Source organism: Miscanthus floridulus, chromosome 9 (assembly GCF_019320115.1).
Source record: "Miscanthus floridulus cultivar M001 chromosome 9, ASM1932011v1, whole genome shotgun sequence".
Classification (NCBI taxonomy): Eukaryota; Viridiplantae; Streptophyta; class Magnoliopsida; order Poales; family Poaceae; genus Miscanthus; species Miscanthus floridulus.
In genome coordinates, this window is record NC_089588.1 from 9,324,732 (window position 1) to 9,345,630 (window position 20,899).

Genomic DNA, 20,899 nt, shown 5'->3' on the forward strand with positions numbered 1-20,899 from the left:
GTTTCAGATGTATGTTGCAAGTGTTTCAGATGAATGTTGTAAAAGTAGATCGAAATGTTGCATATGTTGCAATGGTTGGACACGTATGTTGCAAAGGTATATTACCAATGTTTCATCTGTGTTTTCGAACGTATATCGCAAGCGTGTTTATTTGGATGTTGCATGTGTTTTATTTAGGTATTGCGTATGTTTGCAAAGATTTTCAAGTGTCCTCAGGTGTTTTTTTTCAAGTGCTTCAGAAGCATATTGCAAGTGTGTGTTTTAAATATTTCATACATATGTTAAAGTGTTTTATCTGAATGTTGCATATGTTGCAGTGGCTACACACATATGTTGCAAGCATGTGTTCCAAATGTTTCATCTGTTTTAGACGTATGTTGCAACAAGTCCTCCATGTTGCAAGTGTTTCATGAGGCGCAGACGGTCCCCATGCGCCAGGGGCACAACAGGGCGAGCAGACACAGGCGCGCAGTAGGGCACAGACGAGCAGGAGCTGGGCGCGGGCATGCAATAGTAGGGCGAGTAGAGCACGACGAGCAGCAGGGTGGGCATGCATGCTCCGATGCGTGTCCGTGTCTGGGGTAACCAGAGGAGCGCGTGGGAGACAGGCAGATAGCCACTCAACGTGGGACCCGTAGCGGAAGCAGGGGCGCTGGAGCTTTGCCGTTTTCTGACGATCCGTTTTGGCTGTTGGTCGGCCCAGTTGATAGCATAGGGAGCTACGCTCCGCTAGCTGTTCAGCCGCATGTCCGCTAGTGTGCAGGGACGAGTGCGCCACGTGGGCTGCACGGGTGAGCACGCGTTGGGCTAAGCGGCGCGCCACGTGCGTCTGGACGTCAGGGCGCCAGCAATCCCCCCTCTTAAATTTATATTGTTTCTTCTTCAATCGACCTGTGTAGATCGCCGGCAAGGGCTCATCAATGGATGTGAATGGAGATGGACACGCTCGTCGTACCCTGTTTGTTTAGCTAAAAAGCCAAGCTGAAAAATAGCGTACGCTGTTTTCTGAGAGAAAAACATCGTCTGTCCGGTGAAAAAGTACGGCAAAAAAAAAAAAAAGACTAGCGAAGAGGGCCACGACGGCTTTGCTCCAGACGGCAGCGTTGCCATCGCGCTCGCGCAGACGGGCCAGAAAAGAGCGCGCCAGGCTGTAGGCTCGTGGGCTAAAATTTTTTAGATGGGTCTCTATAAAAATATCTGGCTCATGACTTGAGATTCGACATGGTAAAAGTCTATTATATCTCCCTAAACCATCGCCAAATGTGATTTTCCTATTTGAACTCTAAGACCATTCAAACTGCCTCCCCGTTCTGATTTGGAGTGCTTTTGTCCTTCTTTTATTTAGTTAAAAAATGATTATTACTCAATAAGGTTTATAAACTAGAAAATATCTCTATGCTTTTGAAAATCCTGAAAACAATTCTAGAGATAGATTAGGATACACCAAATCCAAATAAAATATTTAGAGCACATGAAAATATCACTAGATGCTTAAAGAAAAAGAATTAACTCTAGGAAAATAAAAAAATCAAGGAAAATGTAGAAAATTCCAAATTCTAATCGATGTATAAATGTGTTTTCAAATTTTGCATGGCAAAAATGGAACTAGCATGAATGCAACATATATCATTAACGCTGAATGCATCCATGCTATGCATTTGTGCTGGTTGTGAATTATGTTTTTATTGTGATAAGTATTTAAAATACGTTTATAGATTGATTAGAATGTTTTGGGAATTTTCTAGATTTTTCTATTTTCCTAGAACTAAATATTTTCACCAGCTTTAAATATTTAGATTTTTCTATCTTTCTAGATTTTTCTATTTTCCTAGAACTAAATACATTTCTACATTGATTAGAGATATTTTCATGAGCTCTAAAAAATTTATTTGGATTTGGTGTATGCCAATCTATCTTTAGATTTTTCTTTTGGATTTTTAAAAGTTTAGAGATATTTTTTTGAGATTGTCTTACCAAAGTGTTTATCCATTTTTTAATAAAAAATAAAACCACCTTGAAAACCACTCTAAACCAAGGCAGGAGGTAATTTGAATGGTTTTTAAAAATCCAGGAAGTAAAATGTCTAGTTTTCAAGTTTGAGGAGGAAAAATCAAAACTATCACGCTAGTTCATGAAGATAGAACGGACTTTTTCCATTTAACATCGTTCGCCTATCTGTCTTCCAGCCCAAGACCAGCGAATAAGACACGGCCCATGGAGGCCCAAAGAACACGCGCCCTCTGGCTAGTTTGAAAGAAAGACAACCTGTCTACTCGAGGCTTTTTGAGCCAGTTTGGTTGAGACCGACCCTCGGCGACTTGCCTAGGCCTGTAGGCTGAGGCTGAAGCTGTCATCATCTTCCTCAACTCAAGGTCAAGGAGACCAGCAAACAAGCTGTCATCATCTTCCTCAAGTCCGATTGCTGCTTGCTTTGGACAGCTTGGGGGAATGAGGCAAATAATGGCGGCAGCAGCGATACAGGCTCTGGAAGAATCCGTCAGACGTTCCGGCACCCGCGCCCTGGGACGGCTGCCGCCCTGGAGCCAGGACACACGGGAGGAGCTAGCACTCAACCTGTCGCTGCTAGCGGAGGCGTTCCTGCAGCTGCTCGCGTCGGGGCTGGGCACGCTCGCCCTCGTCTGGGCCACCGTCGTCCTTCTCGGCGGTTACTCCACCGCGCTCGTGAGAACGGATTTCTGGTTCACCACGGCCATCGTCTTCGTTGAAACCGCCAGGTAATTAACGTGCTTTCATACTCAGCGTCTCAGCCCATGCATCTTCCTTATTCTGAATCTTTTTTTTTATCTTTCGAAAAATCCTTCTTTTTCATTTCGAGATCTTCGGATTCGTTATATATATAATTTAGGCCGCGTTTAGAATGAAGGATTTTCACGGGAGAAACGAAGGAAACGAAGACAGAGGAAAGGAACGCAAGAAACACGAAACCCTTTCCTCCGGAATTGAAATGCTATAGATATAGATGCCAATTTTGCGGGAAAGGAAAAATCTACTCCCAGTCCCAGCCCTTGTTTCCTCTTCCGTCACATAAGTCCGAGGCAGCTCACGGCGTAACTCGGCGAACAACCGGAGATTAGGCAACAAGCACCGCCTACAGAAAATCAAGCAAGATCGCTGCCAAGAGCAAAGATCTCGGACTTGCTTGATTTCGGTGATTGCGACGGCGTGGAAAATATCTCAGCAAATATCCAGGGTAAACGATGGTAATGGCTGGGAGCCTGACTGCCTGAGAACGGCGGGTAGATGGATAAGATTATAAGAACGACGATTGCAGGAGGCAGAGAAACTTAGTTCATGGACCAAGGGCCCCACATGTCATACAATTTCTTTAACCCAAACCACGATACCAGAGATTCCCAAATATGTCATACTTGATATCTGTCTGCTGTCTACCGTCTGCTTTTCAAATTCTGTACTTTAATGTTTAATTTTTTAATAAAACTACAGTAGGAGCCTCTCCCACTGATTCCTCAAACAAAAATTCAAGTGCTTAATTTATATTATACAATATCTTTGTAATGGCATATGTGGTCAACTCAAAAGCAAATTTAGGAGGTACTTTGCATTATCTGTTATAATGATATATGTAGATAATTTAGTTATAATTTTATTTTTTAGAGTTATTCTAAATTATGTTTCATATGCAAAGTTAGGGATTGCTCTGTGTATTTTTAAATAATGGCAGACGTATGTAGGTATTTTTTTTAACGGGAAACAGATTAGATATTATGATCATTTTAGTAATATTATTATGGCTAAGATAGCAATAATGGTCATTATATATGCATGAACTCGTAGTAATATATATGAAAACTCTCCATCCATTCATATATAGGATCGTCGGCTACAACTCAGCACCCGAGGCCAAATTCTTTCTCGGTGTTCCGGCTGCTTTCTACCATCTGAAACACGTTTTGCGGGTCACAAGTGCAACAAATATTGTAGGCCTACTCGCCATGGCGCCAGCATTGGTTGTTCTAGCTCCCATTTTCTTAGCAATAGCATGCATGTCGTTATCACTTATTCGTCTTCATGGCATTACTAATCCTAGAAGGCATGATGAGTACGGAGGTCCCAACAATGGCGGTAATCTGAAGCCAGCACTCATCTTGTTCTACAGCCTGGTGCTCGCTCAAGGTGCGCTGTTCCTCCTGTGGTTCCCGGTTGCGATGAATCGCCTGAACATTGCTAAACCTTTGGGTTCCAAGTACTTGGCAAACGAGCTTCTTCGAAGAAAGAAAAACTTGGAAAACTACAGTTCATCAAGAAATAACAATAAAGATCAGGTAAACGAGGAGGAGATGGAATTGGTTGACAGATATGTTACCAGCATAGCGGAGACGTGCATCCAAAAAGGCGTGTCTGGCACCATCAACACTACTCTAGTCTCGTTTGCAGCAGAATTGTTATTGCAGTCTCAACACCCCGATGACTACATCTCTGCAGTTTCAGTTCTACACTCGCTGGTGATTAAGAACAAAGAACGTTCAGATGCAGCGATTGACCAGATTTGTGCCTCGGAGAAGTTGGTTTGCAGGCTTGTTCGGATGCTACGCTCCTCAGAGAATCTTGTTTCTATTCCTCAACCTCAAAGAATAGAAATTGCCAAACAAACCAAGAATGACCTTGATGCAGATATCAAGGCACACGTCGCACAAATTGTTGCGAAGCTTGCCTGCAAGCTGCGCCTAGCAGACATACCTGGCGCAGGGCACTGCATATCATCCCTACTTGATTATTCACATCCCATTTCCATGAAGGTGAGAAATAAGGCAGGCCGCAGTGACGACGATCGAGGAGGTGTAAATTATCAGCTGAGAACCACTGACATCGAGAGCGAGAGCCGGGACCGGGACCAGGAAGAAGAAACTAGCAAGCCCCTTTTTCTTCATGGACTTGTGATTCTTCGCGAGCTTGCTGCGGACCCGGAGAACTGCACAGAGATGTACAGCACCATGGATCTTGTGCACAAGATCATAGCGCCAATTAGCAATGGGCTACTTATGGCCATCAAGAATGATGAAACAACAGTTGAGGTTGTGAGGGAATCCTTACGCGTGCTGGCCAAGCTTACCAGCGGGACAGCAGGTGAGAGCGGTAGGAAATTATGCCATGAATTAACAACAACAACAACAACAACAAAATATGGCAGCAGGACAGCTGAAAACTTACTTTGGATCTTGAGAAACAGTAGCGACCAGGAAATGGGAGAGAGAGCTACTGAAATCCTCTCGAAGCTAACTCTGAGTAAACAAACAATGCACGACTTTGTTGTCGTGCTGCAACGCCGCCTACTCGTCGATCCTGATCAGGACAGCCCACTGAGAACTGAGGCAGCAGGGAAAGCGCTGAGCGCCCTTGTAACATCCCGTGGGCACGAGTTTCGGGACAAGTTTCCAGACATTCATCAGCTGCTCACAATCATGGGTGCTGCTGATGATGCATACTGTAAGGAGTACCGGGTGGTGATGGCAGAAATGTTGGCAAAAATTTGTGCCAGGTCCAGAACAGATCAGGATAGGAACCTCCTCAGCTCAGTAGCGTCCAACGCATTGTCCACGGTACGTATATATACATACTAATTACACACACACACACACACACACACACACACACATATATATATATATATATATATATATATATATATAAATCTTCTACAGAATATATTTGTTTCAATACGAACTAAGATGCATGTAGGTTAAAAAAACTAAGATGCATGCTACTATATATGCAAAAATTAAGATTCATGTTCACCTTTCCCTGCCCATCTTTCAGATTTTCGTCCTCACCACGAGACATGTTTACACCAATTTCACATAGATAAGGGTCATTTTTATGAAAAAAAAAACAATTAGTGGTAGACCGTTGGCCAGTGAAATTTTCAGTATTTAGGTTGCAAGAATTCTTTGTCATCGTACTAGTAGTGTTCAAACACCGCAGGTACTGAAACGAATTCGATGAGGTGAGCTGACATACAACAGTTCTTCTCCTCCTCACTGGCAGCTTATGAATCTTTTTTTTTTCATTGCCACTGCTGCAGGTACTTAAAGCGATAGTAACTGAAACTGGCATGGACAGGAAGTTTCTCGCGTCGTTCTTAGGCCTTGCAGTGCAGATACGTGAGAAGCTTGCGACAGCGGAGGCTTTTGCGGATGCGGTGACAGGGCTTCTTCCAATGGGGAACAATGTTTTTGCAGAGAAGCTGGAGAGGATCATTGAGATGACGAACGACAGCGAGGATGAAACTTGCCTGGCGATCATGAAGTCCGTGACTAAGCTGGTTACGTGGATGACGGAAATCGACACCATCAGCCCCGGTTATAACATAGAGTACTTCCCGCGGGACAACATTGTTAAGAAACTGGAGGACGCCGTGGAGGCTATGGCTCACCTCGAAAGGTACATGGTTATGACTGGTGGTGCTGATGAGAACAAAGGTTATGTGACGCTTCAGATGCTTGTGGAAACAGCTAGGAACAAGCTGGTTTCACCTTCATGGCAGCAGCGTTAGAATGCAAACCAAACCTATGGGTGCCGGGGCGGAAGTTCAACCCTTGTCATCTACTCATGTCCTTGTTATGTTCCTTTGTGTGATTTTTTTGAGATCAATGTACTGTATAAAAGAAACCTTGTGGTTTTCTTTTCTTATGGAACTTGGCAAGAATCTGTAATAGTTGTGGTTAATTTGATGTATGTCTAAGACAGGCGGACTCAAGGCAGAACTATTTCTGTTATCTAAACATAGTAAACCTTAGTGGAAGATATCTGTTCCCTATGCTACAGACTACACTACACGGTCACCTTAAGAGCAGCTCCAGTGTAGATGAGGTTTGAAACGTCAATGCATTGCCTCGTGCGAGCAGCGGTGCTTCAGATGCAGGATGCAGGATGGGCCTATATTCAATAAAATACAACAGCTAGCTCAACTTAACTGCTATATATCATTGCTATAAAAAAAACTTAACTGCCATCTAACAAATAAATAATATTCTACAGTATTTATTTATCAACTGAAGCTTCGATGTCTGCTTTCTCCAAATTAGCATAGGTAGCTAAACGATGCTCTAAACAAAACATGATAGAGAAGAAACCAAGGATGGTTCCATTTCTAGCGCCAAGGACTCCGGGTTAGGCTTCAAGAATTTTATTTTTTTCGAGATCGTGCCTCGAATTAGGCTTCAAGAAATCGAACGCCTGTCTGGCTTTTAGCCCAAGCCCAACGAATAAGACACGGCCCAGTGCAGCCTAACAACACAGCAACGCATGCATCTCTAGCAGACTACGTTTTTGTGCTTCTTGATCCACCATCAATGAATGTTTTAAGCTGTGCTTGTTATATTATCCCGTTGCCACCACACCATGCATCACGCAAACATTTGATCATTAAATTTAAGAAAGAATGAGTAACCATTCCATAGATCGATCACGTTGATATGGTGTCAGAAATTAATCTCACCGACAAATTACAGTTACAGCAGCAAACGCAAACGGCGAACCCTTGACGGTTCACGCAACCACTCACGCAATGTTAAAGTAGCAGTAGTATATAGCTGTCTAAAGTCACATGCGAGCAGGATGAACAACCATTCAGATTCAGCCAGGGAATGAAGAAAGGAAAAAATCCATATTACCTCCTTAATTTTCGCGAAACTTCGTTTTTCCTCCCTGAATTCCAAAACCGGGCAAAACACCTCCCTCAACTTTTAAAACCGTTCGTCTTACCTCCCTGACCCTGTTATAAACAGTTTTGAAGGTGGTTTTGTCTTTTTCTTTTTTATTTATTTCGGCTGAATCTTTGAAAAATTATAGTAAATCATAGAAAAATCATAAAATCGAAAATCCAATTATGAATTATTCCAATTAAGTACATAAAAGCATAGATCTAAAACCACAGCAAAAACTTTGTATTAAAGCATATCATATTATATGTTCACTGTGTAGATTTACTCAGGTGGAGTCCAACAAAATTGGATTTTCCATTTTATGATTTTCTGTGATTTACTATGATTTTTCAAAGATTTAGCCGAAATAAATAAAAAAGAAAAAGACAAAACCACCTTCAAAACTGCTTATAACAGGGTCAGGCAAGTAAGATAAATGGTTTTAAAAGTTAAAGGAGGTGTTTTGCCCGGTTTTAGAGTTTAGGGAGAAAAACGGACTTTCACGAAAGTTGAGTAACGTAATATAAACTTTTTCCACGAAGAAATGCTACTCCAGTCCATGTCACCTCATCCATTTCAACAACCTGAATGCGACAGCCCATTCACTACCGGATACAGGAGCTTTGCCGAGTGCCAGGGGCACTCGGCGAAGCCCCAAAAACACTCGGCAAAGGGTTTGCCGAGTGTCAACACTCGGCAAACTCTTTAACGGCAAACGCTAGTTTGCCGAGTGCCTAAAAAATACTCGGCAAACAATTTTTCAGAAAAAATAAAAAAAACCAAGCCACCGTCTTCTCCTCGCCGCGCCACAACCACGCCGCACCACCACCACGCCGTGTTGCCACCACGCCCAGGCTGCCGCCACGCCCAGGCCGCCAACACGCCGAGGCCGGATCCGGCCTCCCCGTGCGCCACCGTCGCCAGATCCGTCCGCCCGCGCCGGGGCCGGATCCGGCCTCCCCGTGCGCCACCGTCACCAGATCTGGTGGAGGCGATGGAGGAGCGCCGTCGGTAGATCCGCTGCTCGCACAGGGAGAGGGAGGGAGGTGCGCCGCCGCGCAGGGAGAGGCAGGGGAGCGCCGCCATGCCGAGAGAGGAAGGGGGAGGGCGCCACCGCCGGGAAAGGGAGGGGGAGGGCGCTGCCGCGCTGGGAGAGGGAGAGGGCAGGGCGCCACCGCGTCGGGAGAGGGAGGGGGGAGGGTGCCGCCGCGCCGGGAGAGGAGGACCACGACGCGCTTGGGAGAGGACCGCCGCCACCACGCACGGAGAGGGAGGAGGGGAGGGCGGGGCCGAGGGGGCGGCCGCGGGGGAAGAACAAGGGGGAGGGGAGGGGCGTCCGCCGGGGGAATTAAATAGGATTTCATCCTTTGCCGAGTGTCCTAGATCTGGGCACTCGGCAAAGTTTTTTTTCATTTTTTTTCTTCTCGTTCTTTTCCAGAAAAAAAAGATTTTATTTCTTTACCGAGTGCAAAAAAGAAAACACTCGGCAAACCCTCTCTTTGCCGAGTGTTTTTTTGACACTCGGCAAACCTCCTCTTTGCCGAATGTTTTTTTTGCCGAGTGTTTTTAGTGCAGCACTCGGCAAAGAACTTGTTCGCCGAGTGCCCGAGGGAATACACTCGGCAAACATAAAAACACTCGGTAAATTTGACGTTTCCGGTAGTGATTACGCCAATTAAATCCTAGAATTCTTTTTCAATTTGGCTCGCGTCCATGCACGAATGGATTTACGTGTACCGGCCATGAAAACGACGACCTCCAATAGAGTTACTTTTCGTGATCTCCGCCAGGGAATAGACACAAGAACTTGATTGGGGCAATCAATATGAGTAATAGGAAATCCACAATTGCAATCACGGCCCAGTGCCATCAAATGCAACCTCAAATGCACATATTAAGGTTTCCCATATCCTCTCTCAAATGAGCACCACACTTGAAGAAGGAGAGGAGAGGGAGGAGATGCTCTTGAAGCTCTCAAGGTCAATACTAGAGCTCGACCTCTCACATGAATGAAGCACAAATCCTTGGAAACTAGTGAGAGAGGAGAGGAGAGAGCTTGTTCTTCTCTTTTGGATCTCAAATGAGCAATAGGGAAGAAGAAATGAGCAAGAGAGAGCAAGAAAGGTTCTCACGGAAGGAGAGAGCACCCCTAAAAACACTCAGCTCGTGCTCGTTGGGGTAGCCAGATGTTAGCTGAACCGAAAATTCCGGGTAGGGCCTAAAAAATTTCAGGGCAAAGGTTCTCACGGAAAAATTACGGTTAGGGCAAGATAAAATGCCGGGCGGACCTTCCCTGTTTGGCGTACTTTTGCTTCTCCTTTTTTCCTCTTTTTATGTACTATCTCTTTCAAAAGATCTAAAACAATTTTGAGCAAGAGATATCATTTATCACAAAGATTTTTTTCAGGGTTTTCTCATGCATCCTCACCACGTCACTCAGCGCGCAAAGTATATGCAAATGAAATCACACTTTAGTGGCACTAGATAACCATTGCAATTAAAGATTTTTCCTCTTTATAGTATGATTATCTATCCTAAACCAGTCACGCACTCTATTACGTCTTGATTGCCAAAACAAAATGGCCATTTACTTATACCTTTGCCTTAACCCCATTTTGTTGTTCTCTTTCTTCTTTTCCATGTTGGAGCACTAGAACAACATATTTTGGTCATCTCTATCACTTGAGTGTCATCTAGCTCCAGCATGGATGTGAACCAATCTATCTCATACATCACTTAGAGCAAAGGATTAGTTCACATAGGTTTCTTCTCATCAAAACCAAACTAGGGCTTTCACCTGAGCGTGCGCCTGCTGCCACCTCAGCGCGGCTGCTCGCCTCGTTCGCTGGTTCCGACACTCCACTAGCCAGCTTGCCACCAACCGGCTCGCCGCCAGCCACCTCACCAGTGTCAGCGCCGCCACCGCCGCCGCTACCGTCACCTGTTGTGCCCAGTGCTGCTGGCCCTACAGACTCATTGTCCCAGGCTATTGCCAATGGCGCCGGGCGCACTACCGGCCGGATGTCTTCCACGACCTCATAGGCCATCGTGCCGGTGACAAATGCGCACAATAAACGCACCCGTGGCAAAGCTGGCATTCGCCAACCCATGGACCGCCTCAAACTCAACACGACAGTCCTCTCCCCGGTGCCAACGACCTTTCACACTGCTCTTTCTAACCCGCACTGGCGTGCTGCTATGCAAGCCGAGTTCGATGCGCTACAAGCTAATAACACTGGACCTTGGTTCCTCGCCCGTCTGGTGTTAATGTTGTTACAAGGAAATGGATTTTCCATCACAAGTTCCTGTCTGATGGCTCACTTGACCGCTACAAAGCTCGGTGGGTTCATCGTAGATTTATTTAGCATCCAGAAATTGATTATGATGAGACCTTCAGCCCTATCGTCAAGCTACTACTATTCGGGTGGTACTCACATTGGCACTGTCTCGCTCTTGTCCCATTCAACAGCTGGATATGATGTCAAGAATGCATTTTTACATGGGACATTAACAGAGACAGTATATTGTGTTCAGCCATCCGGGTTTGTTGATTCTTCTAGACCCGACCATGTCTGTCGATTGAACAAGTCTCTCTATGGATTGAAGCAAGCTCCTCGCGCCTGGCACAGTCGCTTCGCTTCTCACATAACCTTCCTCGGTTTTGTTGAAGCTAAGTCTGACACCTCCCTGTTTATTTTCTATTGAGGCACTAATATGGCTTTCTTGCTCCTATATGTTGATGACATTGTTCTTACGGCTTCATCTACGAGCTTTCTCTAGCACATTATTTCAGCTCTTCGCCGAGAATTCTCTACGACAGACATGGGGCCTCTTTATCATTTTTTGGGTGTCACTGTTGAGCGCTGAGATGACAGTTTGTTCCTCTCACATAGACATTATATGTTGGATATTCTAGATCATGCTGATATGCGTGACTGCAAGCCGTGCAGCACCACTGTGGATACTCACTCCAAGCTCGCCGATGATGGGGCCTCCGTGTTTGACCCCACCCATTATTGCAGCATAGCTAGGGCCCTCCAGTATCTTACTTTCACCCGCCCGAATATTGCCTATGCCGTTCAGCAAATCTGTCTTCACATGCATGACCCGCGAGAGCCTCACCTCGGCGCCATAAAGTGCGTCCTGCGGTATCTCCAGGGCACTTTGGATCTTGGTCTTCACCTGTAACGGAGCTCATCGGCTGATCTTATTATTTTGGTCTTCTTCGCTGTTGTAACACGGCCTCCGAGAGTGGCGGAGACCTACGCGGCCAGCAGTTCGCAGAGACGTCTCCGACCGACTACCTAAGCAAAGGCCCGGCTACCACGCCTCCAGACCCAGAAAGATGACGGTTTCTCAGACTGCTTGCAGGACGCCGTCGGTGACCCTGGCGCAGCCTCCGCCCGGTTAGCTCGTAGGCGTCTCCGGCCGGAGGGGGCGGAGGCCGCCCCGCTGCAAGGCTAATCAAGCGCCAACGTTATCTACGTGTGTGTGTAGGTAACCAGAGGAAGGCGCTCGTGGACGGCGCGGGCGCGCCGGTTCGGTCTCCGCTCGTAGGGGCAGAGACCCAAGCAGGAGGACGACAATACTGGGCGTCGGGGGTCTGCCGCCTCGGCGTCCCAGGGGCGGAGACCGATGGCAGAGGCCTAAAGGCCCATCGTCGAATCCTGAGGCCTGATGAGCCGGCTGATCGCGCAGGCCCAGTACCTGAGGGCGGCAAGACAAGATTACCCCCGAGAAGAAAGGCGAGAAGCGGGATATTCCGAGAATGTACTATAGCAGTTGAAGAGTACTATTGTAAACTCTGTAAAAGTGGTAGTTGAGCCCTATAAATAGGGAACACTTGTAACAGTACGAGAGGTTGGTGAATGAATTAATGAAACCCTAGTTTTACGTGCCATTTCCCTACACGCCCGCTTGTCGTGTCTGTTTCCCGAGCCTCAGCCTGAGGGCAGCGCTTGGCGGGCGGAGGCCTTCACCTCGTCCACATTGTCTGAGACCGCAAGTCTCAACATTGGCGCCCACCGTGGGGCTCGAACCCATGACCACAAGGTTAAGAGCCTTGTGCTCTACCGACTGAGCTAACGCTGAGAAGGTGGCGATAGGGTCCGAAGAAGGCGGGCCGACGAGTATGGGCGGAGGTGGAAAAGGAAGCCACCGCGGCGGCAGCCTAGGCGGAAGACGCAAGCGGAAAGACGGAACGCGCGAAGGCAGCTCAGGCAAAACTGAAGAGAGCAGAGAGCGATTTCTCAGAGACAAGGAAAGCGAATGAGCAGTGCGGGGGGGGGGGGACCCCGCAACCAACCCCGCCCTTATATAGGACGCGGGCGGGCGGTTCGGCTACCGCCGTACAACGGTCATCTCCGGACAATTCGCCTGCCGCCCAACGGTCATCTCCGAAGAAGTCGCAAGGTATACAACGGAAAGCAATACGGCGTAAACGGCCACAGCGTAGGACAACGGCTAGTTTTGCAGCCTAACGGCTACTATGACAAGACCAGCGGCCACGCCAGAGCGGGCCAGGGGGGAACCTGCGAGGATCGGTCAGAGACGTGACTACGCGCAGTCTCCGCCCCCGCGGACATCCTTGCTTAGGGCGTTTTGAGTTCACGACACGCTCGGGCGGACCGTGGTCTCAAAAGGGGGGAACTGTTGTAACACGTCCTCCGAGAGTGGCGGAGACCTACGCGGCCAGCAGTTCGCAGAGACGTCTCCGACCGACTACCTAAGCAAAGGCCTGGCTACCACGCCTCCAGACCCAGAAAGATGACGGTTTCTCAGACTGCTTGCAGGACGCCACCGGTGACCCTGGCGCAGCCTCCGCCCGGTTAGCTCGTAGGCGTCTCCGGCCGGAGGGGGCGGAGGCCGCCCCGCTGCAAGGCTAATCAAGCGCCAACGTTATCTACGTGTGTGTGCAGGTAACCAGAGGAAGGCGCTCATGGACGGCGCGGGCGCGCCGGTTCGGTCTCCGCTCGCAGGGGCAGAGACCCAAGCAGGAGGACGACAATACTGGGCGTCGGGGGTCTACCGCCTCGGCGTCCCAGGGGCGGAGACCGATGGCAGAGGCCTAAAGGCCCATCGCCGAATCCTGAGGCCTGATGAGCCGGCTGATCGCGCAGGCCCAGTACCTGAGGGCGGCAAGACAAGATTACCCCCGAGAAGAAAGGCGAGAAGCGGGATATTCCGAGAATGTACTATAGCAGTTGAAGAGTACTATTATAAACTCTGTAAAAGTGGTAGTTGAGCCCTATAAATAGGGAACACTTGTAACAGTACGAGAGGTTGGTGAATGAATTAATGAAACCCTAGTTTTACGTGCCATTTCCCTACACGCCCGCTTGTCGTGTCTGTTTCCCGAGCCTCAGCCTGAGGGCAGCGCTTGGCGGGCGGAGGCCTTCACCTCGTCCACATTGTCTGAGACCGCAAGTCTCAACATTGGCGCCCACCGTGGGGCTCGAACCCATGACCACAAGGTTAAGAGCCTTGTGCTCTACCGACTGAGCTAACGCTGAGAAGGTGGCGATATGGTCCGAAGAAGGCGGGCCGACGAGTATGGGCGGAGGTGGAAAAGGAAGCCACCGCGGCGGCAGCCTAGGCGGAAGACGCAAGCGGAAAGACGGAACGCGCGAAGGCAGCTCAGGCAAAACTGAAGAGAGCAGAGAGCGATTTCTCAGAGACAAGGAAAGCGAATGAGCAGTGCGGGGGGGGGGGGGACCCCGCAACCAACCCCGCCCTTATATAGGACGCGGGCGGGCGGTTCGGCTACCGCCGTACAACGGTCATCTCCGGACAATTCGCCTGCCGCCCAACGGTCATCTCCGAAGAAGTCGCAAGGTATACAACGGAAAGCAATACGGCGTAAACGGCCACAGCGTAGGACAACGGCTAGTTTTGCAGCCTAACGGCTACTATGACAAGACCAGCGGCCACGCCAGAGCGGGCCAGGGGGGAACCTGCGGGGATCGGTCGGAGACGTGACTACGCGCAGTCTCCGCCCCCGCGGACATCCTTGCTTTGGGCGTTTTGAGTTCACGACACGCTCGGGCGGACCGTGGTCTCAAAAGGGGGGAACTGTTGTAACACGTCCTCCGAGAGTGGCGGAGACCTACGCGGCCAGCAGTTCGCAGAGACGTCTCCGACCGACTACCTAAGCAAAGGCCTGGCTACCACGCCTCCAGACCCAGAAAGATGACGGTTTCTCAGACTGCTTGCAGGACGCCGCCGGTGACCCTGGCGCAGCCTCCGCCCGGTTAGCTCGTAGGCGTCTCCGGCCGGAGGGGGCGGAGGCCGCCCCGCTGCAAGGCTAATCAAGCGCCAACGTTATCTACGTGTGTGTGCAGGTAACCAGAGGAAGGCGCTCATGGACGGCGCGGGCGCGCCGGTTTGGTCTCCGCTCGCAGGGGCAGAGACCCAAGCAGGAGGACGACAATACTGGGCGTCGGGGGTCTGCCGCCTCGGCGTCCCAGGGGCGGAGACCGATGGCAGAGGCCTAAAGGCCCATCGCCGAATCCTGAGGCCTGATGAGCCGGCTGATCGCGCAGGCCCAGTACCTGAGGGCGGCAAGACAAGATTACCCCCGAGAAGAAAGGCGAGAAGCGGGATATTCCGAGAATGTACTGTAGCAGTTGAAGAGTACTATTGTAAACTCTGTAAAAGTGGTAGTTAAGCCCTATAAATAGGGAACACTTGTAACAGTACGAGAGGTTGGTGAATGAATTAATGAAACCCTAGTTTTACGTGCCATTTTCCTACACGCCCGCTTGTCGTGTCTGTTTTCCGAGCCTCAGCCTGAGGGCAGCGCTTGGTGGGCGGAGGCCTCCACCTCCTCCACATTGTCTGAGACCGCAAGTCTCAACATTCGCCACGCCACAGTTGTCTGTTGTGACAACATCAGTGTTGTCTACCTCTACACCAACCCCGTCCAGCACCTGCGCACTAAGCATGTCGAGATTGACTTGCACTTCGTTCGAGAACGAGTCACCTTCGGTGAAGCCCGTGTACTGCATGTTCCCACTTCGTCCCAGTACGCCGACATCTTCACCAAAGGTCTGCCGACGTCCATCTTCACAAAGTTTTGTGCTCCTAGTTCCAACTGCGGGGGGCGTGTTAAAGAGTAAACCAGCCCGTGGGCCTACCGACCTAGGCTCACTACCGTATGCACTGATTTCCCTTGAGTAATGTCTTGAGTATTCCCTGCTCCATTCTCTCTCAGTCAGGATCAGGAGAGGCCCGCCGTTTAGGTAGAGGCACACGCCCTTTGCATTAAAGAAAAAAGATTTCGAGACAATAAGTACTTGAAGCATATTTTTGATCAGATTTTCTACCTTCAGGAAGATCTTTTATCAGCTCAGAGATTTCAGAAGGAAGCTGGTAGGATTCGTTATCATTGAAAGAGAGAATATATGCAAGGAATTCTTTTCGCATCTCTATCGATTCCTGTATAGTATCAAAGACCACCACAGAAAAACAACAAAGTCATTAGCTTAAAAATCCATGATAATAATACAAGTAAAGAAGAAAACAAAGACCGTGCATCCTAATGATTGTAGCTTACGCTAATGATTCAACACACACTCACACACACACACTCTCTCTCTCTCTCTCTCTCTGCCGTTGAGACCACATTCCTTGGCAACCTCGAATGTCCAGCCGCTAAAATCATTAGACTTGTTTTTGAAAATGTTGAATTTGACCTTCACAAACTGAAGAGCTTTGCAGATCTTCAGCCTAATGCCCTTGTAGCACTTACAATTTCGTCTTTGATCTAAAATGCTGAGCTTGTCGTCATTCATGTTGAAAGCATACAGACTCCAATGACCATCATGAACTACTGGAATACATAGCTGCACGCAGCAATATATTATGTATGTGGTCGTCAGTGGAAGATATAAAAACAGATATACAATAACTGAGGCTGTAACAAAAACTAACCAGCTCAGTGCTTTGCAAAAACTAATATGAACATGGAGCACCAACCAACATGGAGCGTTATATTACACAAGGTCGTTCTGTAAAGTTTCCTTAACAAGTACACGCGTGAGAATGTAAAGGGAGTAACAAGAACAATACTATATGACGCGCGACTTTAAAAGTTCCAAGGTCGTTCTGTAAAGTTTCCTTAATAAATTCATAACACCAACTAGTAATATTTTTTATGCAATTATGCATTCTAAATTTCTGAATGCTCTGTGCACTACACCAACTACTACTAATAAAGGTCCTTTCTAGCTTAGTCACGTACGATTAGATGAGGATATATGTAAAAAAAAAATCTCCAATTGTTAGTAATAACAAAATATATGAAGATACCAATGCTCTAAACCACTAGTGGAGTTAAAAGCTAGTGTACACTTTGAGAGGCTACACGCTGTCACGTCAAAAACAACTAATTCCGCAGCATCTTATCGTGTGCAAGCATTAAAGAAACAGAGTCCCTCACCCACCCACTCTCTCTCACACACAAAATGAACTATTAGCACCTAGTATTAGCACTCCACTAACTAATCAAATAGTAATTGTTACCAACTCCACTTACCACCTCCAGCATTACAAAGGCACCCGCTATTATTTTACTTCTTCACACGGATTAACTATCCAAATCTCCATACGACTATCCAAATCTCTTGTTGGTTCAGACCCTGAGGGACAAATAATTTTCCTAGGACTGAAGCTGTTATCTTCCTCGAGGAGATCGAGTTGGTTGGTGCTGCGGCGCCAAGGTATCGGAGTCAGGTTGCTGCTTTGAAGTGAGGTGAATGGCTTTTTATGAAAGTTGGCTAGCGGCGGCTCTGATCGAATCCTTCAGACTGCCCACCGCCCGCAACCGGGCACGACTCGCGACCTGGAGCAAGGGTACACCGGAGCTGAAGCTCAACCTGTCTCTGCTAGCGGAGGCGTTCCTGCAGCTGCTAGCTTCGGGGCTCGGGACGCTCGCCTTCGTCTGGGCCACCGTCGTCCTGCTGGGCGGCTACTCTACCATGCTCGTGAGATTGGATTTCTGGTTCACTACGGCCATCGTCTTCGTAGAAACTGACAGGTACGTAGTGCTTTCGTACTCAGCCCAATCTTCTGTATACTATCCTGAATGCATGCAACTTTCTACTATAGTTTTAAATCTCCCGCTATAGCTGCCGCTATAGCCTTATGAGGCAGGGTGCCGCTATTTGTTTGCATGTATAATTTAGCCGCTTTTTCCCGCTATGGCCCAATATAGCTCCGCTATTAGCTGTTTTAGAGACATACCGCTAAACACCTTAGCCCGCTATTTAAAACGTTCTGCTGTCTGCTCTCTGCCCTGGTTGGGTCTGTCTGGCCGCCGCCAGCTCTGGGCAGCGCGGCAACCAATCTATGCCGGACATCCCACGCAAGGTTGTCGCCACCCCTCAGCTTTCAACGGGCAAGGAGTTGCTCCATCTTAGCAGCGTCTTCGAGGTCAGTGAGAGCAGCAAACGCCGGGATACCTATTAGCTGACAGTGGAAAACGCTAAGGTTTATTTGATCCTATTATCAAACTAAAGACTAAACTTTAGCCGCTGAGTTTTAGATCATGAGGTTGTTTAGATCATGGCTAAAATTTAGATCTAATTTAATAAAAATACTTGTGTGCCCAAGACAGTGTCAGAGACAGAGGAGGCGAGGGGGGAGGGGGCACCTAAGCCCCTACTGTTTCTATTGTTTTTTTCTAATTACTATTTTTTTTTAAAAATGTACTTCTGTCTCCTCCCCTAAAAAATAAAAATCGTATTTCTAGCTCTGCAACTGCCCCAAGAATTGTTCAGCATTATTCCCACGGTCTACTCTATTGCTGCTAATCTCCGTGCTCTGCTATGTGTGTGGAGAGGCCTGAGAGAACAACTAATCTTAAGATATATAAGCTCTTGTTGCATCTCTTTCTGTGATTTTATAAATTTATAGTTTGGCTTTTAACTTTTAACGGAGTTGTTGCAAAATTTTCCACATGTTAAGTAGAAACTCTAGTGTTTCTTTTATCTTGTATTCAGAATTTGTTCTATTATTAAAAGGAGTTTAGGTCTAGTACTATTATTTTCCACATGTTAAGTTGAAACTTAGCTTGCACCCGGACACTGAACATGTTGAATATGTTATATCACAAGATTATATGTGTGTATTGTTTTGTATATGAGTACTTAAAAATAAATTACCTACATCGATATGACATAATGTTTCAGTCAAAATGTATAAACTTATTTAAAATAATAACTTATAAATCTTATTATCATGGAGTATTATTATAAATTATAAAGTGAGCTGTCAGTGGTATTGCTATGTGGTTTGTTAAATAAACATTATTCCATTCTTCATAATTAAAATAAATATTTATCCTAATGCATACATGTTTACTTGGTATATATGGTGAAACATAGCATTTTGGTTATTTAATTTAAATGTTGTAGAAGTCTATAATATACAAATATATATGTATCATACTTTATGAATATTAATTTATTTAGTAACAATATATATTAGTATTTACATAAGGATATGAGAGATATTTTTGTTTATTTTTTTATAACGACTAAGGTAGATACAAATATAAAAGTAAATTTTTATATTATTTTTTATAATGATATGTATGGGTAGGTTGAATACAAACTTAGGAGGTTGCTTTGTATTATCTTTTAAAATGACCAATATGAGTAATTTATAAAATCATTAGGAGGTATTTCAAATTATCTTTTATGATGGTAGACGTGGGTAATTTGGATATAAAGTTAGAGGGTCATTTTGAATTATCTTTCACAATGAAAAAGGCAGACAATTTAGATGCAATATTATGAAGTTGTTTTGAATTATGTTCCATAATGATAAAAGTATGTAACTTAGATGTAAAATTAGGAGGTTATTTTTGAATTATTTTTTGTAATAATAGATATGGATAATTTATATACAAATTTAGGGGGGGTTATTTGAATTATCCTGCGTAATGACATAAGTGTATAATTTAGATGTAAAATTAAGGGGTTTCTTTATGTATTTTTCATAATGTCAGAGGAGGGTAACTTTTTTTATAAATTACAATAGATCCAATAGCTATTATCAGCGATGATGACTCGAGTCTATAAAATTAAAGGTCAGCTATTTTTTATTATTACAAGAATTTCTAAGATTTATCTTTTTTTCCTAACGCATTCGGTGGGAATTAACGTGGTGGCGCTCTATAATTAGTTATAGTAAGATGGTGTTAGCCTTCTAGATCTTCGGCACGGGTGAGCCGACCACTCACCAGCGTTGCCGACCACACACTATCGTTGCCGAGCACACACTATGGATAGAGGTAGAACAAGGGAGGGAGAACAGAGCACACACACAGCACAAGCACTCGCGTTGGCCGGAGCTCTGCAGAGGAGATGGCAAAACTAAACTCGCTCTCTTTACTGAGTTGCAGTGACAAACTATATATACAACTCTACCCATCTAATCTTAGTACATAGATATGTCAGGCTGCCATACTGTTACAGTGACTAGATGTGACAGCAGGGCTGACTTTGGCGCCCGCCCCTGCTGTGGCTACAGTACGGCAGGAGAGCCGTTCGGCGCCTGGCCCTGTAGTGGCTACAGTGCCGTAGCAGAGAGCCCTTTTCGGCGCCGCCTCCCTTGCCGTGTGTTCACACAAGGGAGCAACATATTACATAACAATTCTTTTCCTAATCCTACTGCTAACCCTAGAAGCCCCTCCATGTCGATCATCTTCTTCAGCTCCGTGAGCCGAAGACGGCCGAGCGGCTTGGTGAGGACGTTCGCGAGTTGCCGACCAGTTTCGACGAACTGGATGATGATCTGCCCTGCATCGATACAATCCCTGAGGAAGTGGAACTTGATGTCGATATGCTTGCTTCGGTCGTGGAGAACCGGATTCTTCGCGAGGGCGATGGCGGGATGGTTGTCCACCATCAGTGCTGGTGGGTGAGCTTCCACACCGGTCAGCTTGCCCAGCAGCCGGCTGAAAGGTCTTTGTTTGGTTTTGGTAATTGAGTGACAACCTAGGTGATTAGTCCACAGGTACATGTGTGTGAGCAACATATGCCATGAAGGTGAAAATGGCTTTGAAATGTTGCAAAGCTCACACATGTGATGATGAAGGAGCTTAAATGCACATGAGACATGACATTGAGTCATGTGGTCAAGGTGGAGAAGATCAAGACAAAGACTTGGCTTGATGGACCGGTTGCAAGCGTGAAGGGCAAGTCGAAGGCTTT

At 46.7% G+C, this 20,899-nt stretch overlaps 1 protein-coding gene and 2 non-coding genes across 4 annotated transcripts; 1 reads left to right on the forward strand and 2 right to left on the reverse strand.

Moving 5' to 3' along the window:
* Positions 1 to 2,357: 2,357 nt before the first annotated feature.
* Positions 2,358 to 6,775, forward strand: LOC136481314 (uncharacterized). 2 transcript variants are annotated; one of them, XM_066478674.1, is made up of 3 exons: positions 2,358 to 2,735; positions 3,854 to 5,579; positions 6,062 to 6,775. In XM_066478674.1, the coding sequence occupies exons 1-3, from the start codon at positions 2,449 to 2,451 to the stop codon at positions 6,530 to 6,532; spliced, it is 2,484 nt and encodes an 827-aa protein (XP_066334771.1). In that variant the 5' UTR covers positions 2,358 to 2,448; the 3' UTR covers positions 6,533 to 6,775. The 2 variants fall into 2 exon arrangements, with proteins under 2 accessions (XP_066334771.1, XP_066334772.1); XM_066478675.1 differs by having other exon boundaries at positions 4,139 to 5,579.
* A 5,925-nt stretch (positions 6,776 to 12,700) lies between these two features.
* TRNAK-CUU (transfer RNA lysine (anticodon CUU)) lies at positions 12,701 to 12,770 on the reverse strand. Its single transcript has one exon. It is a non-coding gene; the product is annotated as a tRNA-Lys (tRNA).
* Positions 12,771 to 14,121: 1,351 nt separating this feature from the next.
* Positions 14,122 to 14,191, reverse strand: TRNAK-CUU (transfer RNA lysine (anticodon CUU)). Its single transcript has one exon. It is a non-coding gene; the product is annotated as a tRNA-Lys (tRNA).
* Between the last annotated feature and the right edge of the window lie 6,708 nt (positions 14,192 to 20,899).

Excerpts from the sequence above, each read along its gene's own strand:
- LOC136481314 (XM_066478674.1), top strand. The coding sequence starts at position 2,449 with ATGAGGCAAATAATGGCGGCAGCAGCGATACAGGCTCTGGAAGAATCC. Across the intron at positions 2,736-3,853 it reads GTCTTCGTTGAAACCGCCAG|GATCGTCGGCTACAACTCAG; the intron begins GTAATTAACGTG and ends ATTCATATATAG. Across the intron at positions 5,580-6,061 it reads CGTCCAACGCATTGTCCACG|GTACTTAAAGCGATAGTAAC; the intron begins GTACGTATATAT and ends CCACTGCTGCAG.